Source organism: Mustela putorius, unplaced genomic scaffold (genome assembly GCF_011764305.1).
Source record: "Mustela putorius furo isolate JIRA1106 unplaced genomic scaffold, ASM1176430v1.1 tig00537227_pilon_pilon_pilon, whole genome shotgun sequence".
Classification (NCBI taxonomy): domain Eukaryota; kingdom Metazoa; phylum Chordata; class Mammalia; order Carnivora; family Mustelidae; genus Mustela; species Mustela putorius.
The window spans coordinates 45,488,589-45,505,159 of NW_025422368.1; the positions used below are offsets into that span (position 1 = coordinate 45,488,589).

Genomic DNA, 16,571 nt, shown 5'->3' on the forward strand with positions numbered 1-16,571 from the left:
ACAGGTCCCCGCTCTAGTCAGAGAGACATAGTAAATGAGGAAACTAGCGCCGTGATATTTGATGATTGTAACGAGAGTGATGACAGACACAAACACAGGTCGAGAATAAATAACAAGAGAGGACAAGGAGGGAAAGTGTCTCTAAGAAGATGAGATCTAAACTGAGATCAGGAGAATGAAGGGAAGTTGGTGGTCCTAAAAGCTGGAGTAGAATGTTTCTGGCAAAAGAATAGTGTGAGTGGAGGTCCTGAGGTGGGAAAGAATGTGACACGTTTGTAGACATGGAAGAAGATCATTGTGACTGAAATTGAGTGAGAGGGAGAGGGACTGACACCGGATGAGTTAGAGAGAAAGGCAAGGACCCTAACCAGTCAGGCTAAGTAGAGAGTTCAAATAAGAGCAATGGAAAGCCATTGGAGGGTTGTGTACAGCTGGTGAAATAATGGGACTTGTGACTTTAAAAGATTTCTGTATGCCAAAGAGACCGGGGACTTAGAGAAGCAGAGGAAACTGATAGGAGGCTACAGACCCATTAGAAAACACCTGTGGTCATCTGGGAAAGAAACCCAAAAGTTGGACTATTTTTGTTAAGATAGATGGTCACCAAATCAATATTTCTAGTTCAGAGTTCTTTTGTCTTTTACTGTTAGACCAGTGGTTCTCAAAGTGTGTTCCCTGGACCCGCAGTATTGGCACCACCTGTGTATTTGTTAGAAATGCAAGTTCTGTGCCCCGTTCTAACCTAGTGAGTCAGAAATTTAATGAGCTTTTCGGGTGATTTTGATGCATGTTACATTTGAGGACCACTACTCTAGGCGAGTGGTTCTCGACTTCTGGTGAGATCGGGGTCATCTGGAGTGCTTGCTAAACCACACATCGCTGAGCCCTACCACAGCTGCGTCCGCAGGTTAGAAGTGGGGCGGAGTGCGGGAGAAGTCAAGAATTCGCATTTGTATCACATGCTCAGGGACGCTGATACTGCGAGTCTAGGGACCACTCTTGGAGAATCATCTGCCAAGTGGCATTTTGACCTACCCCACCAATACTTTAAAACTTAACAAGTGCAGAACCAGATTGCCTCGTCCAGCCCCTCACCACGCTTTTTCTTTCGCCTCTCCTACTTGCCCTCGGCATTCGTATCCAAACCTGTGATCACTGTGTACGTCATAATAAAATAAAATAAAATGTTAGTGGTGTGTAATAAAGAAATCTTAAAATAAACAAGAAGAAAACAGCAGTGTAGAGGGAAGAGGAGGGAGGAAAGAGAAGTTAAGTAGGAAATGTCTGTGGGACAGAAAAACAGCTGGAGGGCAGAAAAACTTGTGTGAAAGTACCTTATCATTTTAAAAGAATAAGTGAAATGGGGCCCAGGGAAGTTTCGGGACTTTTATAAGCTTAATTGCATGCTAATGGTGAGAAGGAAGAAAATCAAAAAGGGAAGGGGTAAAACAAACAACCCACCCCAAGAATTACAAGGCAAAAGTTTCTCAAAAGAACTGACCCAGGAGGCCCGGTAGAACTTGCCAGGCCCTCTCACTTAGCTCTGCAAATGCTCCTCTGCCTTTGGAACTCAGCCAGGGAAACCCACATTGGACCATGGTTCCCCACATGGTAATTTCCCTGCGGCTCTCAGCCAGACAGCAGGGTCGAGCACCCCTTCCTCTCCCGGTACACACCCCATTTACCCAGATGCCTCTCCCTGTCCAGGCCAACATCCAGAGAGAAGAAATAATCAGAGATCACATCCGATTGCTTTGCTCTGGTCCCTCCATTTTTTACAAAATAAGGCTACCAAAAAAAAAAAAAAATCCTTTGGATTTCTTTATTTTAGAGATTCAAACTACTACAGAGATTCAAAGAAATGTAGACTCTCAAAGATATTTTAATTGGTTGTTAAACACCAAAATATCTACTTATATGATTTAGTTGAAGAGGCATGTGTCAACTATAATTTGATTTTTTTGTCTTTTTATGGCAGTCAGTAACACTAACAATAGTAGGATGATATGAGTCTTATATATGTAGTAGTATCTTTAAGAATAAAAACATTTTTATATAAAAATATCAGAGTTTTCCTTATTAAGTTGTATCTTATTATAGAAAAAAGGATGATGGAAGAGATATTCCCATGAAATAATTTTAGAAACAGGAAAAAAAATCTACCTCTCAGACCAATGGTATGTGGGTCTCTGGGGTTTGGAGCATAGTTGCCAAAAATTTGTTAGTTCAGATCGTTACAGGAAAGATTTGTGTGCAGTTCTAATTATTCATGTATTCATTTGAAAGCCTTTCACCCCCCCCATAGTTTATATGTATTTATTTTTAGAATTCCTAAAGCCATCCCACATGGTAAAGAAATGAGAAGGATCCAGTGATTTCCTTAAACTGTTGTTTTTGTCAATGAGATAGATCCTCCACCAGCCCAGCAAATAGCTAAGAGCACATCAGAAATTCCTTTAAGACAAACCCCCCTAATAACAAAGGTTTGTGGTTCCACAGGTTCGTTCTGAATACAGACTCAAGGGCTATGAAAGTCCTTGCCCAGAAAAGAAAAACAGTGCATGAGAAATAAGAAAATGTAAAGGAAAGTATCTGCCCTCACAATAATTTCAACTAATAAAATACATTCACTTTTCATTTCCAAAGTCAACAAACGTCTCAGGGACCATCAAAGCTATGTGAGGACCCTGGACACATGAGCAGCAGTAAGAGTTAAAGGCATTCGTCTGAAAGCTCTGCCCTAGGACTCTGAAATGCACCGTGAAGTTAGGACCGTGAGCAGGGATAGTTAGGGACTTTTGGTGAAATTTACCATTCTTAGTCAGCCCAGTCTGATTAGTTAAGTCCTATGTGATCATCCACCAAGCCTGAGTCTGCACGAATTCAATAAGCAGCTCTTAGTCACACACTGTTCCTTACTTCAGTGTTATACGTAGTACTTTGGGGAACTAGGCGAATGACTGCAAGTTGTATGTGATATAACCGTAAATGTAAGATGTTGCTCTCTTAAGCTGCCTCCGTGGTGCCCAGTCCTAGTAGGTTGCTGGTTGGATTTTTCTTTCTTCTGCACCAGAGCCCACCACATCTGGCCACCTGTACCCCACAGCATCTCCCACCTGAGCTGCTCCAGTCACCCCTGGTGCTGCCCTTTAAAAGCTCCCATCAGAAAGACCACTTTATGTTTTTTTTTTTAAGATTTTATTTCTTGGGGCACCTGGGTGGCTCAGTGGGTTAAGCCGCTGCCTTCAGCTCAGGTCATGATCTCAGGGTCCTGGGATCGCATCCGGGCTCTCTGCTCAGCAGGGAGCCTGTTTCCCTTCCTCTCTCTCTGCCTGCCTCTCCACTTACTTGTGACCTCTCTCTGTCAAATAAAGAAATAAAATCTTTTAAAAAAAAAAAAGGATTTTATTTCTTTATTTGTTAGAGAGAGAGAGAGAGCAAGAGAGCACACGAGCACAAGAAGGGGGGAGAGGCAGAGGGAGAAGCAGACTCCCCGCTAAGCAGGGACCCCTCAATGCAGGACGCAGTCCCAGGACCCTGGGATCATGACCTGAACCAAAGGCAGATGCTTAACCGACTGAGCCACCCAGGCATCCCCAGAAGGACTACTTTAAAACACAGGTCTGATCGCATCCCTTTTCCTGGCCAGAGCCCTTCCTGTGGCCTCCAGCACCCGGCGTGAAGTGGCTCTGGATGCCTCTCCACACTCCCCTCCTCCTCACCCCCCACAGCCCCCTCACCCCCATGCTGCTTGCTCCCTCCATCATTCCATGCCAGCCCTGCTGGCCTCCATGCAGCTTCCGGATCCCGCCGGGCCCACTCCCACCACAGGGCCCTTGCATGGCTCCTCCCTTCACATACATACCCTCATGTCTCAGGGCCTCCGCGGAAATGCCCTCTCAGCAGACAGGCTTCCCTGACCATCTGATCTTAAAGAATAGCCCACTGCCCTCCACATTGCTCTCATTCCCTCGCCTTGATTATTTTTCAGAGTCTGTGTGTGTGGTGGTCTTCCTTTGTGTTTCCATTAATGACCATCTCTCCACATTAGAAAGGGAGCTCCGTGCAGTCAGAGGCTCACTGCTGCATCTCTGCACGGACAGCAGTGCCCACACCGAGCAGGCCCTCTATAAATCCTTGTCAAAGCTGCAAAGATTGCTTGGAGGAATGGTAAAGTAAAAGTCTTCCGACTTTAGCGTGACTGTTCAAAACAGTGACAGGCAGCAGTGGTGAGCATTCAGGGGTGCCAAATGCAACCTCATGATACGAGGAGAAAAGGGAGATAAAGAGAGGAGAGTGGATGCTGCTGTTTGGAACAGTTTTGCAAGCCTGGCTTCTTGAGCCTGGCATCTAGAAAAGTCTCCAACAGTGAAGGTTTCTTGGTCTCGCCAGGTAATAATCCTTCAGTCCCAGACTTGCTTGCAGATGGTAACGGATTCTGTAATTCACCCAAAGTGGACGCCAGCGCACGGACACAGCGCTGCTCCCTAAAGTCATCTAGGGGCTCGGGCTCCTTCTGGCTCTTTTGCTGCACGTGTTCTGTCTTCTTTGAAGTATTCTCCACATCAGAATCATTAGCACTGTCTTACCAGTACCACTTCTGCAGGAATTTCCTGTAATAGATAAAACTGGGGAGTGAGTGGTCCTTCAAAGGAGATGACATGGGAGTTTTTACACTTTCACTTTGCACAGCCAGAGTTGGTTGCATTACCGTGTTCAGATGCAAAGAAGACCGGGAAGTGTAGTCTCTGTAGTCCAGAGTTTTAGCAGAGTATATGGTCCCCCAGCTAGAGACTATACTAGCTGGAGACGAAACTCTGGATAGGGGAAGTATTCTAGAAGGAGGGGGCCATGGGTACTGGGGACAGTTAGTGGTCTCTACTCAGATAATTAGCCGGACACTGCTGGATAGCATATTCTGTTTCAGACACTATGCAAGACCCTATAATAGAAACAGAAAGAATTCCCACTTTGGTGGGGGAATGTGTGCGGCAGGACAGGTAGTCAGCAAACCCACAGAGGAGACACAAAGTGCTACCAGAATGGTTCAAAACAGACAGATTGCCCATCCATCTATTTTGACGGATGAGATGAGAAATAAAATTGCTTTGAGAGACAGGAAGGGAGAGGAGAGAGAACATTTTAGATAGAGCCAAGGGCCGGAAGGGAGATGGTGGACGGTACGTCTCAGAAAAGCAAGCCCCATAGTTTCGTGGAGCTACAGCATAAACAGGGATCAGGAAATTGTGGAGAGGGAGCTGAGCACTTCGCATTTCCTTTCATTTGGATGCAAACTGGTAAAGGATTTTGAAGAGGGTCGCGATGTAATCAGAGTTGGCTTCACAAAGACGATCAGCGGCACAGAGTGAGTGGGTGTAGGGAAAGAGTCGGTGTGGAAGACGAGATGGAAGGGTCGTTGTGAGAGTCTAAAGAAGGTTTTCTAGTGAGACAACTTAAGAGGAAACAAACAAAACACCTCTGAAACCACCCTGGTTTAATATTAGCCGAATTATACATTATTGGCGTACATCTGTTGGATGTCTTCTTGTGCTCTAGGCTAGTGGCCTTCAAACTTGTCTGACCATATGCAGGAAGACATCCACGTCTTCCCCTCAGTCCAGTTTCACAAACGTGTTTTGAAACAAGGCTTTCCTAAAATGAAAATTTAAAAAATTTTTCATTTAAAAAAAGCTTTTCTGTTTATAAAAAATAAAAAATTATAAAAAATATATATATAAAATAAATAAATAAATAAAGCTTTTCATAAAGTGATATTTTGCTACTAAAGTAGAAAATGCAGTCTGTTGTTTTTCTGCTCTCTTTTTCTTAATTCTGTTCCAAGCCACTAAACTTATTTAGAGTTTGAGAAAGACATCTTTAGGCACCATGAGGAAAGCAGGAGGAGTACAGGGAGGTACAAGTACAGGAGAAGTACAAGTACAAGAGAGAAGGAAAATAGGCACCAACACAAACACAAGATGAGACCGAGAAGTCCTAGAGCTTAGGAGCTAGAAGGCACCTGAGTAGCTCCTTTATCTTACTGTTCCGTGTAATTAGTGAGAAAACGAAGCTCAGGAGTATAAACTTACTTCACGGCTCCTAGCAAGTCGGTGCTGCAGACCCAGAACAGGCAGACCTTCTTGGCAGTTTCTTGTTACATATTTTTAAATTAAAAAAAAAAAAAATAACAATAGTGAAACTGAGATTACAAAAATTGTGATACATTTTCATTTTGTCAATTTCATTTGGATTGAGAAAATCATGCTTTCTAATACACATACCAAAAATGCTATTCAGAGGTTCTGCTTATGAGATAATATTTATTTCGATACTCACAGCTCATTGTTGGTGGAGGCGGACTAGCCCTAGGACACAGATTTGAAGTCATATGCTGAATGGCTTAGTTCAGTCCTGTCAGTGGGACTCGGTGGCACTGAATGACCTCTCATTTGGAGATAATATCAAAATATAAATTCAAAGCTGTTCAGCCCCTCGGGAATAAACTCTGGCCAAGTGGGCCTTTCCACCCTTTTACTCCCACCTCCATTTCCGTCAAGAAAACACGGGAGTGTCTTGATGGCTGGTTTTGCCCACCCTTCTACAATGTGATTAGCTCCTTAAAAGGTCCTGTGCTCTTCTGAGTCTCTGTGCTGTTTTTGGATTTTCCATTTTCCATTTTGGATTTTCCATCTAAAACCTGAGGCTATGGCTTTGATGTGACTGCCAAAAAAGTACTGAACCAGATGCTTCCAGTGCCACACCTTGTCGATCTTTTTACGTATTCTCACCTTGATTGTTTCCCAGTTAGAAAAATATTATACACTCTTTAAATTTTACCAGTTAATGATGTCAAAACTTTCCACTACATAAACCATATTAATGTCTTTGACCCTAACTACTCTCTATTTTCAGTTTTTAAAGGCTTTGCTCAATTAAACCATTGATTAAAAGTACTTACCCTTTTCCGATAGAGTTTAGAAAAAACGGACTGTGATAGTCTCATTCTTTTTTGCCAGATTTAGCAACAAATTTGCGTATTTTGTGGGATAATGGCAACATAAATACTCTTATATGTTTGATTATCTGATTTATTTAGGCTGCTAATACTCTTATGTTTGACTATCTGATTTATTTAGCCTTCGAAAGAAAAATTATAAAAATCATATACCAATCACAGTTTGACATTACAATTTCTGAAGATTATCATACAATGTTAACATTTGTCAAAAAATTTTTAGAAAGGAGAGCTACATAGTCGAAGCTATTAAATGATTTATGGTATAATAGGTAATTTATTATATTTCCTGGTAGGCACTTCTTTCGCCAGCCTTTTGATTAGAAATTTACAGAAGCTTTTCACAAAATATAACAAGAAAAGGCTCCTTACACAGTTGTTTTTGGCATTTGTGGTTTGTACAAAATTCTGTAGCATTTCTTAACAACTAAATGAATTCCACATGAAGAGAACTTTGCTCACTGTCTCTCCTCTCCCTTGAAACCCACAGACGTCTTGCCGGAAACGCTTTGACATACATTCCCAATGGAGCATTCGCTGGCCTTTACAGTCTTAAAGTTCTGTAAGTAAACAGGGTCTTATTTATTATATTTCTTTTTTATGTGTTCTATTTCAGATTTTAGTGTCAAGTGGATGCTAATTAACTCCTAAAGACTGAATCCCTCTAATAAGCTATTCAGAACCATAGGCTAATTCATTTAAATTCAAGTCCACCTTCATTGGTGCTGCAGGACCGCATTATACCTGGCTGGGTCCGTGTGTGAAAAAAGTCCCTCTCTCTTATCCTAATTTAAAATCTAAAATTGCCTCTAAAGAAGCAACTTATCAACTCAGACTTCTAAGACAGTATTTCCCTTTCCTTTTATGTAATGAAGTTGGGGACACTTCCTTGAATCATTTTGATCACCAAGTGAATAAATCATTATGATGCTGACATAATGAGACCGCAGCCTCAAACCATTTGTCAAGCTTATTTCCGTTTAATGCACTGAATAAGGATTAGCTAAAACACTACCAAGTTTATGTTCCACTTGTGAATAGAGAAAAGCCAAGTACGTAACAGATTCAGTGAGTAGTTATTTAATTGAGAATTGTTCATTCATCGGGACTTGTAAGAGTGGTTTTCTTATTATTTAATATCCAACTTCCCAGCTGGTTCATCAGAAAACTCATTATTACTGAATACCTCCTTCTTCTAATTCTCATTGCTCAATTTTCTTTCACTTTATTCTGTGCAGGAAAAAAAAAGTCACCTAGTTAGGGGCGCCTGGGGGGCTCAGTGGGTTAAAGCCTCTGCTTTCGGCTCAGGTCATGGTCTCAGGGTCCTGGGATCAAGCCCCGCATCAGGCTCTCTGCTCAGCAGGGAGCCTGCTTCCTCCTCTCTCTCTTCTCTCTCTCTGCCTGCCTCTCTGCTTACTTGTGATCTCTGTCTGTCAAATAAATAAATACAATCTTTAAAAAAAAAAAGTCACCTAGTTAGAGAAAATAGGTAACATAAGTTGAAAGTCATACCAGGAAAAGTTTATCTGAGAAAATATTCTGATTTTATTCCCTTTCTTTGAGATAAAAGTTATAAACTCTAAGAAAGCATTTGATATATTTCTCCATAACGGAAATTGCATTTTATTGACCTAAGGGATACTTAGGCTCTTAGAAAAGCAGTTCTATTTAAATTGAACCTTTTGCTTAAAATCGAACTTAACAGCCAAACCATCGTTTGGTCTGCTTGGGTGGTTGAGTTTGGTCCCCCTTACCCTTAACTTGTTTTGGCTATTAGGCAGAAATATATATTTTTAAATTTTATTTAATTATTTGAGAGAGGGAGGGAGATCACAAGTAGACAGAGAGGCAGGCAGAGAGGAGGAAACAGGCTCCCTACTGAGCAGAGAGCCTGATGCGGGGCTCAATTCCAGGACCCTGAGATCATGACCTGAGCCGAAGGCAAAGGCTTAACCCACTGAGCCACCAGGCGCTCCTAGGCAGAAATATTTTTAAGTAGTCATATTACTGAATACTAATGTGAATTCATTGTGTGGTAAAATTGTGAGTTGTAGCACGAACTCTTACATGCACCTGTATCTCCATGAACTCAGCAAAATACTTGGAACCATTTAAAATGTATCTTAAATAAATCAAGTTTAGATAAGACAAGTAAGGTAATGTTTTTTCAGTGTTGAGATATGAGCCACAAAGCATTTTGGATACTTGTTAAATAAATTATACTAGAATCAATTATTTTAATTCACTTAAAAAATGTGTTTTGGGTGTATTGAGCTACAGAGAGAGAGAAAAAAAGTGTGTGTGGTGTGTGTGTGTGTGTTTGGCATTGAACAGATTATTGCTAAAAATACAAGGATCAATAAGTATGACCCATGCCCTTGAAGAGTTTATTTGTAGTGCTAGGTTGTGGGATCAGGATAGTAGGACAAAGACAAACAGATCTCTGATTCATCTAAAAAGTATGATAGACATATTTGTAGGACACTGTGAAACTCCCGAGGATGGGGAACATTTAGTCTGGTCTGATAGTTTAGAATTGGCTTCCTGTAAGACATAGAAAGGTCCCAGAGATCCTTTATGTCATGTCAAAAATGCACGGCCATGATCCTGTTCTGGGCACGCTGGGGAACCAGGGGAACATTGGAAGCATGGCAATGGCAGTTTCGGACTTGGAAGTTTAGCTAGATTGCTGTGTATGTGAAGAGGGATCTGGAGGAGCAAGATCCCTACCAGGAATTGAATTCATGCTTCCATTTACTTTGCTGACTTAAACACTAATATTCAATGAGCAAATTCAATTGTCAAATATTCTGAAAGTATTTTGGTAGGAGAACAATGGTTCTCAACTGCAGTCATTCTGCCTGCCACACAGTGTTTTGGAAATTTGGGGGGACATCTTTGTTTTCCAGATGACCGACGTGAAGTAAATTGTCCTGTGATGTGCTACTCAGCCTAGTATAAAAGATTCTCCCATATCTAACCTGACTTCTGTCTGTCCCTCCAGGCCAAGTGCAAATCAATAATATTTTCATGCATAAGAATACTAAAAGGTTTTACAAGAAGTTCTGCATAAGCCTTATTATTTGTACAGGAAAAGTTAAATGGAATAAATATATTCTGTTAAAATCATTGAACAATTCAGTTTATGTATCCTGTCTATTTCAGGTATTATATGATTTCTAACTACATATTTTTTTATTTTTTTATTTTTTTATTAACATATAATGTATTATTAGGCCCAGGGGTACAGGTCTATGAATTGCCAGGTTTACACGTCACAGCACTCACCATAGCACATAGCCTCCCCAATGTCCATAACCCAGCCACCCTCGCCCTACCCCCCTTCCCCCGCCGCCGGGCAATCCTCGGTTTGTTTTGTGAGATTAAGGGTTTCTTATGGCTTGTCTCGCTCCCAGTCCCATCTTGTTTCATTTATTCCTTTCCTACCCCCCAAAGCCTCTCAACTTCCTCATATCAGGGAGATCATATGATAATTGTCTTTCTCTGATTGACTTATTTCACTAAGCATAATACCCTCTAGTTCCATCCATGTTGTCACAAATGGCAAGATTTCATTTCTTTTGATGGCTGCATAGTATTCCATTGTGTATATACACTACATCTTCTGTATCCATTCATCTCCTGATGGACATCTAGGCTCTTTCCATAGTTTGGCTATTATGAACATTGCTGTTATAAACATTCGGGTGCACATGCCCCTTCGGATCACTACATTTGTATCTTTAGGGTAAATACCCAGTAGTGTGATTTCTGGGTCATAGGGTAGCTCTATTTTCAACTTTTTGAGGAAACTCCATGCTGTTTTCCAGAGTGGCTGCATCAGCTTGCATTCCTACCAACAGTGTAGGAGGGTTCCCCTTCTCCACATCTCGTCAGCATCTGTCATTTCCTGACTTGTTAATTTTAGCCATTCTGACTGGTGAGAGGTGGTATCTCATTGTGTCTAACTAACCACATATTTTGTTGAAAATTGTGTTAGTGCAGTAGAATTACTTCCAAAGCCACACACACACACACAAAGTTAAAAGGTATGGAGCGCCTGGGTGGCTCACTTGTTAAGCATCTGCCTTTGGCTTGGGTCGAGATCCTGGGGTCTTGCAATCAATACCTGGGTTGGGCTCCCTGCTCAGCAAGAAGCTTGCTTCTTCCTCTTCCACTCCCCCTGATTATGTTCCTGCTCTCAGTGTCTCTCTCTCTATCAAATAAATAAATAAAATCTTTTTTAAAATTAAAGATATATAATTGTGGAAGCATCAGACTTCTTAAAAATAATTGCCATGAAATTAGCAGAGAAACATGAAACGTCAGGATAAGGCTCTCTTGAATTTCATTAACAAATGTTGCTTAATAAATACTTTATATTTCGGCCTTTAAAAATTTTTGGAGAGTGGTCCTAAAAATCCTATCATGATTATATAATGATTTATTTATTTGGGGATGACCTGATGCTTTTTTAATCTTGCTCTTCCATTACCCAGCAGTGTCTACCACCCGACTGCTATGAAGGCAATGTTGTGCTATTTCTTTTTCCAATTTGGCTTCAATTCACTGTTGTCTATATGCTCTCCAGGACCTCTTGAAGTACTGGGGAATGAATGCTTGCCTTAGCGTATGATGGGGCTTTAAGAGGATGAGTGTTCACTTCAACCCTATCTTGTCCTGGAGGAGAATTATTTCGACACTACTCTTCTCTATAAGGAAGTCATTTGTGAAAATATCCATGCTCATCTGCGAGAGTATAACACTTCCTGATTTTCTCTCTTATGACGTCTAAAATTTGCCTTAGCATGTTATCTTTATTTTAATAAAGGTTGTTTCCTTCTGTCTCATATAAGTACAGTCTGTTATCTATCTTAACTCTAGTTCTTCTTCTAGTATGTACCTAGACCTCTAATCTCACTTCCCTGTTCTTGTCCAAAATAGCTTCTGATCATGGGGTTTCTCTCACACCCAACCTTATTCATTAAAAGGAGAGACAAACGTCTGACTCGTTCATAAAGATGTCTCCTATCCGAACATCATGTGTGTAACGACACGTGTATCACTTTATTATACATTTCTTTTATTGGTCCTTCATAATATAGTTAAGGCAGTATCTTATATTGATTTTTTTCCTTCAAAATGATGTGTGTAAATAGGCTATATTTTTATGAATGTTATCTAAATAAAAGAGATAAGGCATTATAAAGTATTGGGATTAAAGGGAGAATTGGGTCCAGTAGTGTTGAGACCACAGTGCTAGAGGTAAAATGCAAAACAAGACAACCCAGTTTCTATGTTCATGGCAACTCTTCCAAATGTTTTGTAAAGTCCAAAAGCCATTGGAAGAAAGAAATAACTGATTACAGTATAGCATGGTAAGAAAGGTAATATAAAAGTTATATCCATCTGGGTCCATGAGCAGCATAGAGAGGGAAAGGAGGGAATTTGACCCCCCCCCAAAAAAGAGAGAGAGACAGACAGACAGACAGAAGAGTAATCTAGTCCACTGAGCAAATTAAGACAGCAACAGCTCTCATTGGCTAGGACTCCGTTATATCTGAAATCTTGCTACTGTGAACTCTGGAAGTTCACTAATATTTAAGATTACCCCTGTATACTGGCCTCATAAAAGAATAATAGTAAGTTATTCGTTCTGCATTGCAAAATACCTAGTCCAGTGGAATTCTGAACCAGACTTTCTTCAGCCAAGGTTCATTTTATCATGTAAGCCATTCAGTCAAGGAACAGCTTCTCATTCTACCCCCCAGCACCAGAACCAAAGCCGTGGAGGTGATGGGTAAAACTAACTGGAGAAAAGTATAAGGAGCCCAAATTCTTTCGTTCGCATGTAGACCTATAACAGAGTCTCAGCGGCTACTTGATCTCTAAACACAAAACAATTAGGCAGAAGGAATACCAAAGGATCAAGCCATCAACTGTGATGAAGTCCCTTTGTAACATATAATTTCATCTCCCTGTGCTGCGCTATACCTGTTCTCAATTAGTCCTGTTGGCAAAAAAGATAACCAAACATTGTATTATTAAGAAGCTCGGGATACTGTAGGAAATAGTGAATATTTTAAATTTTTAAACTTTAAATATATTTAGATTTTTAAATACATTTTAAAATAAATTTTAAATTTTTAAATATTTTTAATTTTTAAAATTTTTGATATTTTAAGATCAGGGAAAGAAATTAAGAAAATATGCAACCATCCTTTGTCTCTAGAGAAAGTGTTTTCTTTTCTCGCCCGTATGCAAATGATAAATATGAAGCTAAAATTGCCTAAACCCATATCCAGTGTATGGTGCTTTCTGCTTATATTCAATGCACTGAATAAAGGAATATTTGCAAAAGAAATCAGCAGCCGTGTTGTGAATGCTTTCTGTTTTAATTGCACTCCATAGTGCTATAAACCCTTTAATTGTTTTGTCTCCCACTAGGATATCTTAAACAGAAACAGAATTTTCTAATTAACTCACTGGAGACTTATAAGGCTATAATGGAGATAACTTGCTCATGTTTTGTCATTTAAAAGTAATTAAACAGAAGTTATTTTAGGAAGAGAATCAGGACTTAAGTGATTTTTTAAAATTATACTTTTGTATTTTACTGGTAGAAGTAATCCAAAAATTAAATTGCCAAGAGGTAGTTCAGGAGTAGTTTAAAAATTAGCATCAGCAAAGCTCACTTAAGTTCTGTTTTCTGAATGTATAAAACCTCGGAGATGTTTTAAAACTTGTATAAAGATGTATAAAGATGCATAAAACTTTGGAGACAGTTTGCAAATACTTAATGAAGGAAAACCACCTGAATATCTCTTATTCTCTACTCCAATTTTCCAATTTTTTAAGAAGTCCACATTTTAATAGTTTCACTGTTTGGTTAGCAAAGCATAGAAAGACTATTCAATAAACACTTTGTACAGTAATGTATTACCTACAAAGTTTAGACATCAATTAAGTCCATTATCTGTGTCTTACCATCATTTAAATGTGTCACTCAATTAATGAGTGACTTAGAAAACGTTTCTGTGGAGTTAAACTTATATAATATATTAAAACTATATATAATATATGTTTATATATATATTAAAACTACTTGGAGAAGTGTAAAATAATCGAGAAATGTGAAATTTTAATATTCAGGACAAATTATGAAATATGGAATTCAAGCTACAATTTCCCCAATTCCCTGACAGGTATGTGAAGTGTGAGGTCTTCTTAAAACTTGACTTTGTTCATAAGGAAGCAATACATTTGACACTCTTAATTTATGAAATGTTAGTTGAATTCAAGTTCAGTAATGAAATTCTTTTGGCAAACTACTGGACTATAAGTGACATAACTCTGTTCTTTCTTTTTTTTTTTTTTTCTTTTAAAAGCTCATGTTTTACTTCTTTTTTTTTAAAGATTTTATTTATTTATTTGACAGAGAGAGATCACAAGTAGGCAGAGAGAGAGAGAGAGAGAGGAGGAAGCAGGTGCCCTGCCAGGCAGAGAGCCCGATGTGGGACTCGATCCCAGGACCCTGGAATCATGACCTGAGCCGAAGGCAGAGGCTTAACCCACTGAGCCACCTAGGCACCCCAATTCTGTTCTTTCTTAAACAGAATCTCAGACATGATAAGAAAAGTGTAAATTTTATGACCTTAAGTATTTTTTGTGTCTCATTTGTATACGAACTCACATTACATATTTTAATCCTCGAACACCTTATCAGTCAGATGATCTTATTATATTCCCATTATACAGATAATTGACCAAAGGTCAAAGAGATTAAATGGTTTTAAATTAAAAGACATAAAACTTTGGCCTTATCTCCAAGCTCAATGTAGCCCCAAGTTCAGGTGAAAATATTCTACCAGAAATCACTTGGTCTAGCTTAGGGTAATTCTCAGTGTGTGGCACCTTGCCCTTCAGCACTAGAATCACCTTGAAGTTGGTTAGAAATGCACATTCTCTGGCTCCTACCCAGATGTACTGAACCAGAAACTTTGAGGGTGGGCCCAGCACTCTGGGTTTTAATAAGTCTCCCAGTGGATTCTGATAAACACTGAAGTCTGAGAACCACTGGCACAGATTTTATTTTTGCTCATTTTATTTAGTGGTTAATTAAAATGTCACATCCAATATGATCTCATTACATTGTTAGTTTTGACAAGGAGTCTATCAATTCATACAAAAAAGGGCTGACCTTGGTGGAATGCTTACCGTACAGCACGGATTGTTCCCTATACGTTTACTCATCAGATCATCTCAGTAAGCCCTCGGGTGGGTATTATTATTGGTTACTGAGATGTGGAGAAACTGGATGATTTCCCCGAGGCCACACTGCTGGTGGCAGGGAAAAGGCAGACCGATTCGAGAACCCATACTCTTACCCATACTGTAATCATTCCATACACTATCCAACGAGAATCTGGACATTCAGCCAATATGCCTCAAGAGACTGCTTGCAGTGCAGTGGAGCGTACACCAAGTTCAGAGTCAGACATACACGTGGGGTTGGATCCCAGCGAGTCATCTCATGAAAAGAAACTTCTTCGGTGGAAGGAGAGAAACAGGAACATTTTTTTCAGAGATCCAAATGTAAAGCGGGCGACCTCCTCAGCAGAAATATTTCTGTAGAAGATCTACTTTCCTAAAATAGTCTTCTGCCTCTGGCTTACATAGACCATGAAATACAGGCAGAATGGCTGCGAACTTATGGTGTTATAAACATTTATGAATAAGCTAGCAAAGTACAAGGGATCTAATGGGAATTTTTTCCCTTGCTATTTCCCTACTAACAGTGATATATTTTTATTTCATTGTTACCAGGTGTTACTGTTCTGTAGTCCTCATGTTCTGAGAACTGTTGAATCCAGGCGAGCAAAAGCACAATACTTCACCAAAAGAATTTAATTGCTATTAAAATATGACCACACACAAGAAGAGAAAAGATCTTTAATAGCTTACTACTGTAGCCATATTTCCATTTTGTATAATTTATATAGTCATCAGAGGGATCCTTTAAACCATACATAAAACAAGTGTTGGTGAAGGTGTGGGGAAAGGAGATCCCTTGTACACTGTTGGTGGGAATGTCAATCAGAACAGCCTCTAGGAAGAACAGTATGGAGGTTCCTCAAAAAATTAATAATAGAAATACCATATGTTCCAATAATCCCACTAGTGGGTATTTACCCAAAGAAAACAAAAACACTAATTTGAAAAGATATATGCATCCCTGTCTTTATTGCAGCATTATTTACAATAGCAAGATATGAAAGCAATCCAAGTGTCCATCCATAGATGAATGGGTAAGGAAAATGTATGTCTGTGTGCATGCATATGTGTATGAATATTATGCAGCCATGAAAAAAGATGAGATCACGCCATTTGAGACCACATGGATGGACTTAGAGAGTATTATGCTAAGTGAAATAGACAAATGCCACATGATTCCACTCATAAGTGGAATCTGAAAAAATGAACAAACAAAAAGCAGAATCAGACCTATCAATACAGAAGAAAAACTGACGGTTGCCAGAGGGAGGTGGTGGGTGGA

General features: G+C 39.7%; 1 protein-coding gene across 2 annotated transcripts in view; it reads left to right on the forward strand.

The window, feature by feature from the left end:
* The window catches only part of LGR5 (leucine rich repeat containing G protein-coupled receptor 5), a 123,093-nt gene that overhangs the window by 62,106 nt on the left and 44,416 nt on the right, over positions 1 to 16,571 (forward strand). For both annotated transcript variants that reach the window (XM_004752432.3, XM_045073077.1), the window contains exon 3: positions 7,506 to 7,577. In XM_004752432.3, the coding sequence (XP_004752489.1) occupies positions 7,506 to 7,577 (72 nt within the window). The remainder of the gene's footprint in view (positions 1 to 7,505; positions 7,578 to 16,571) is intronic.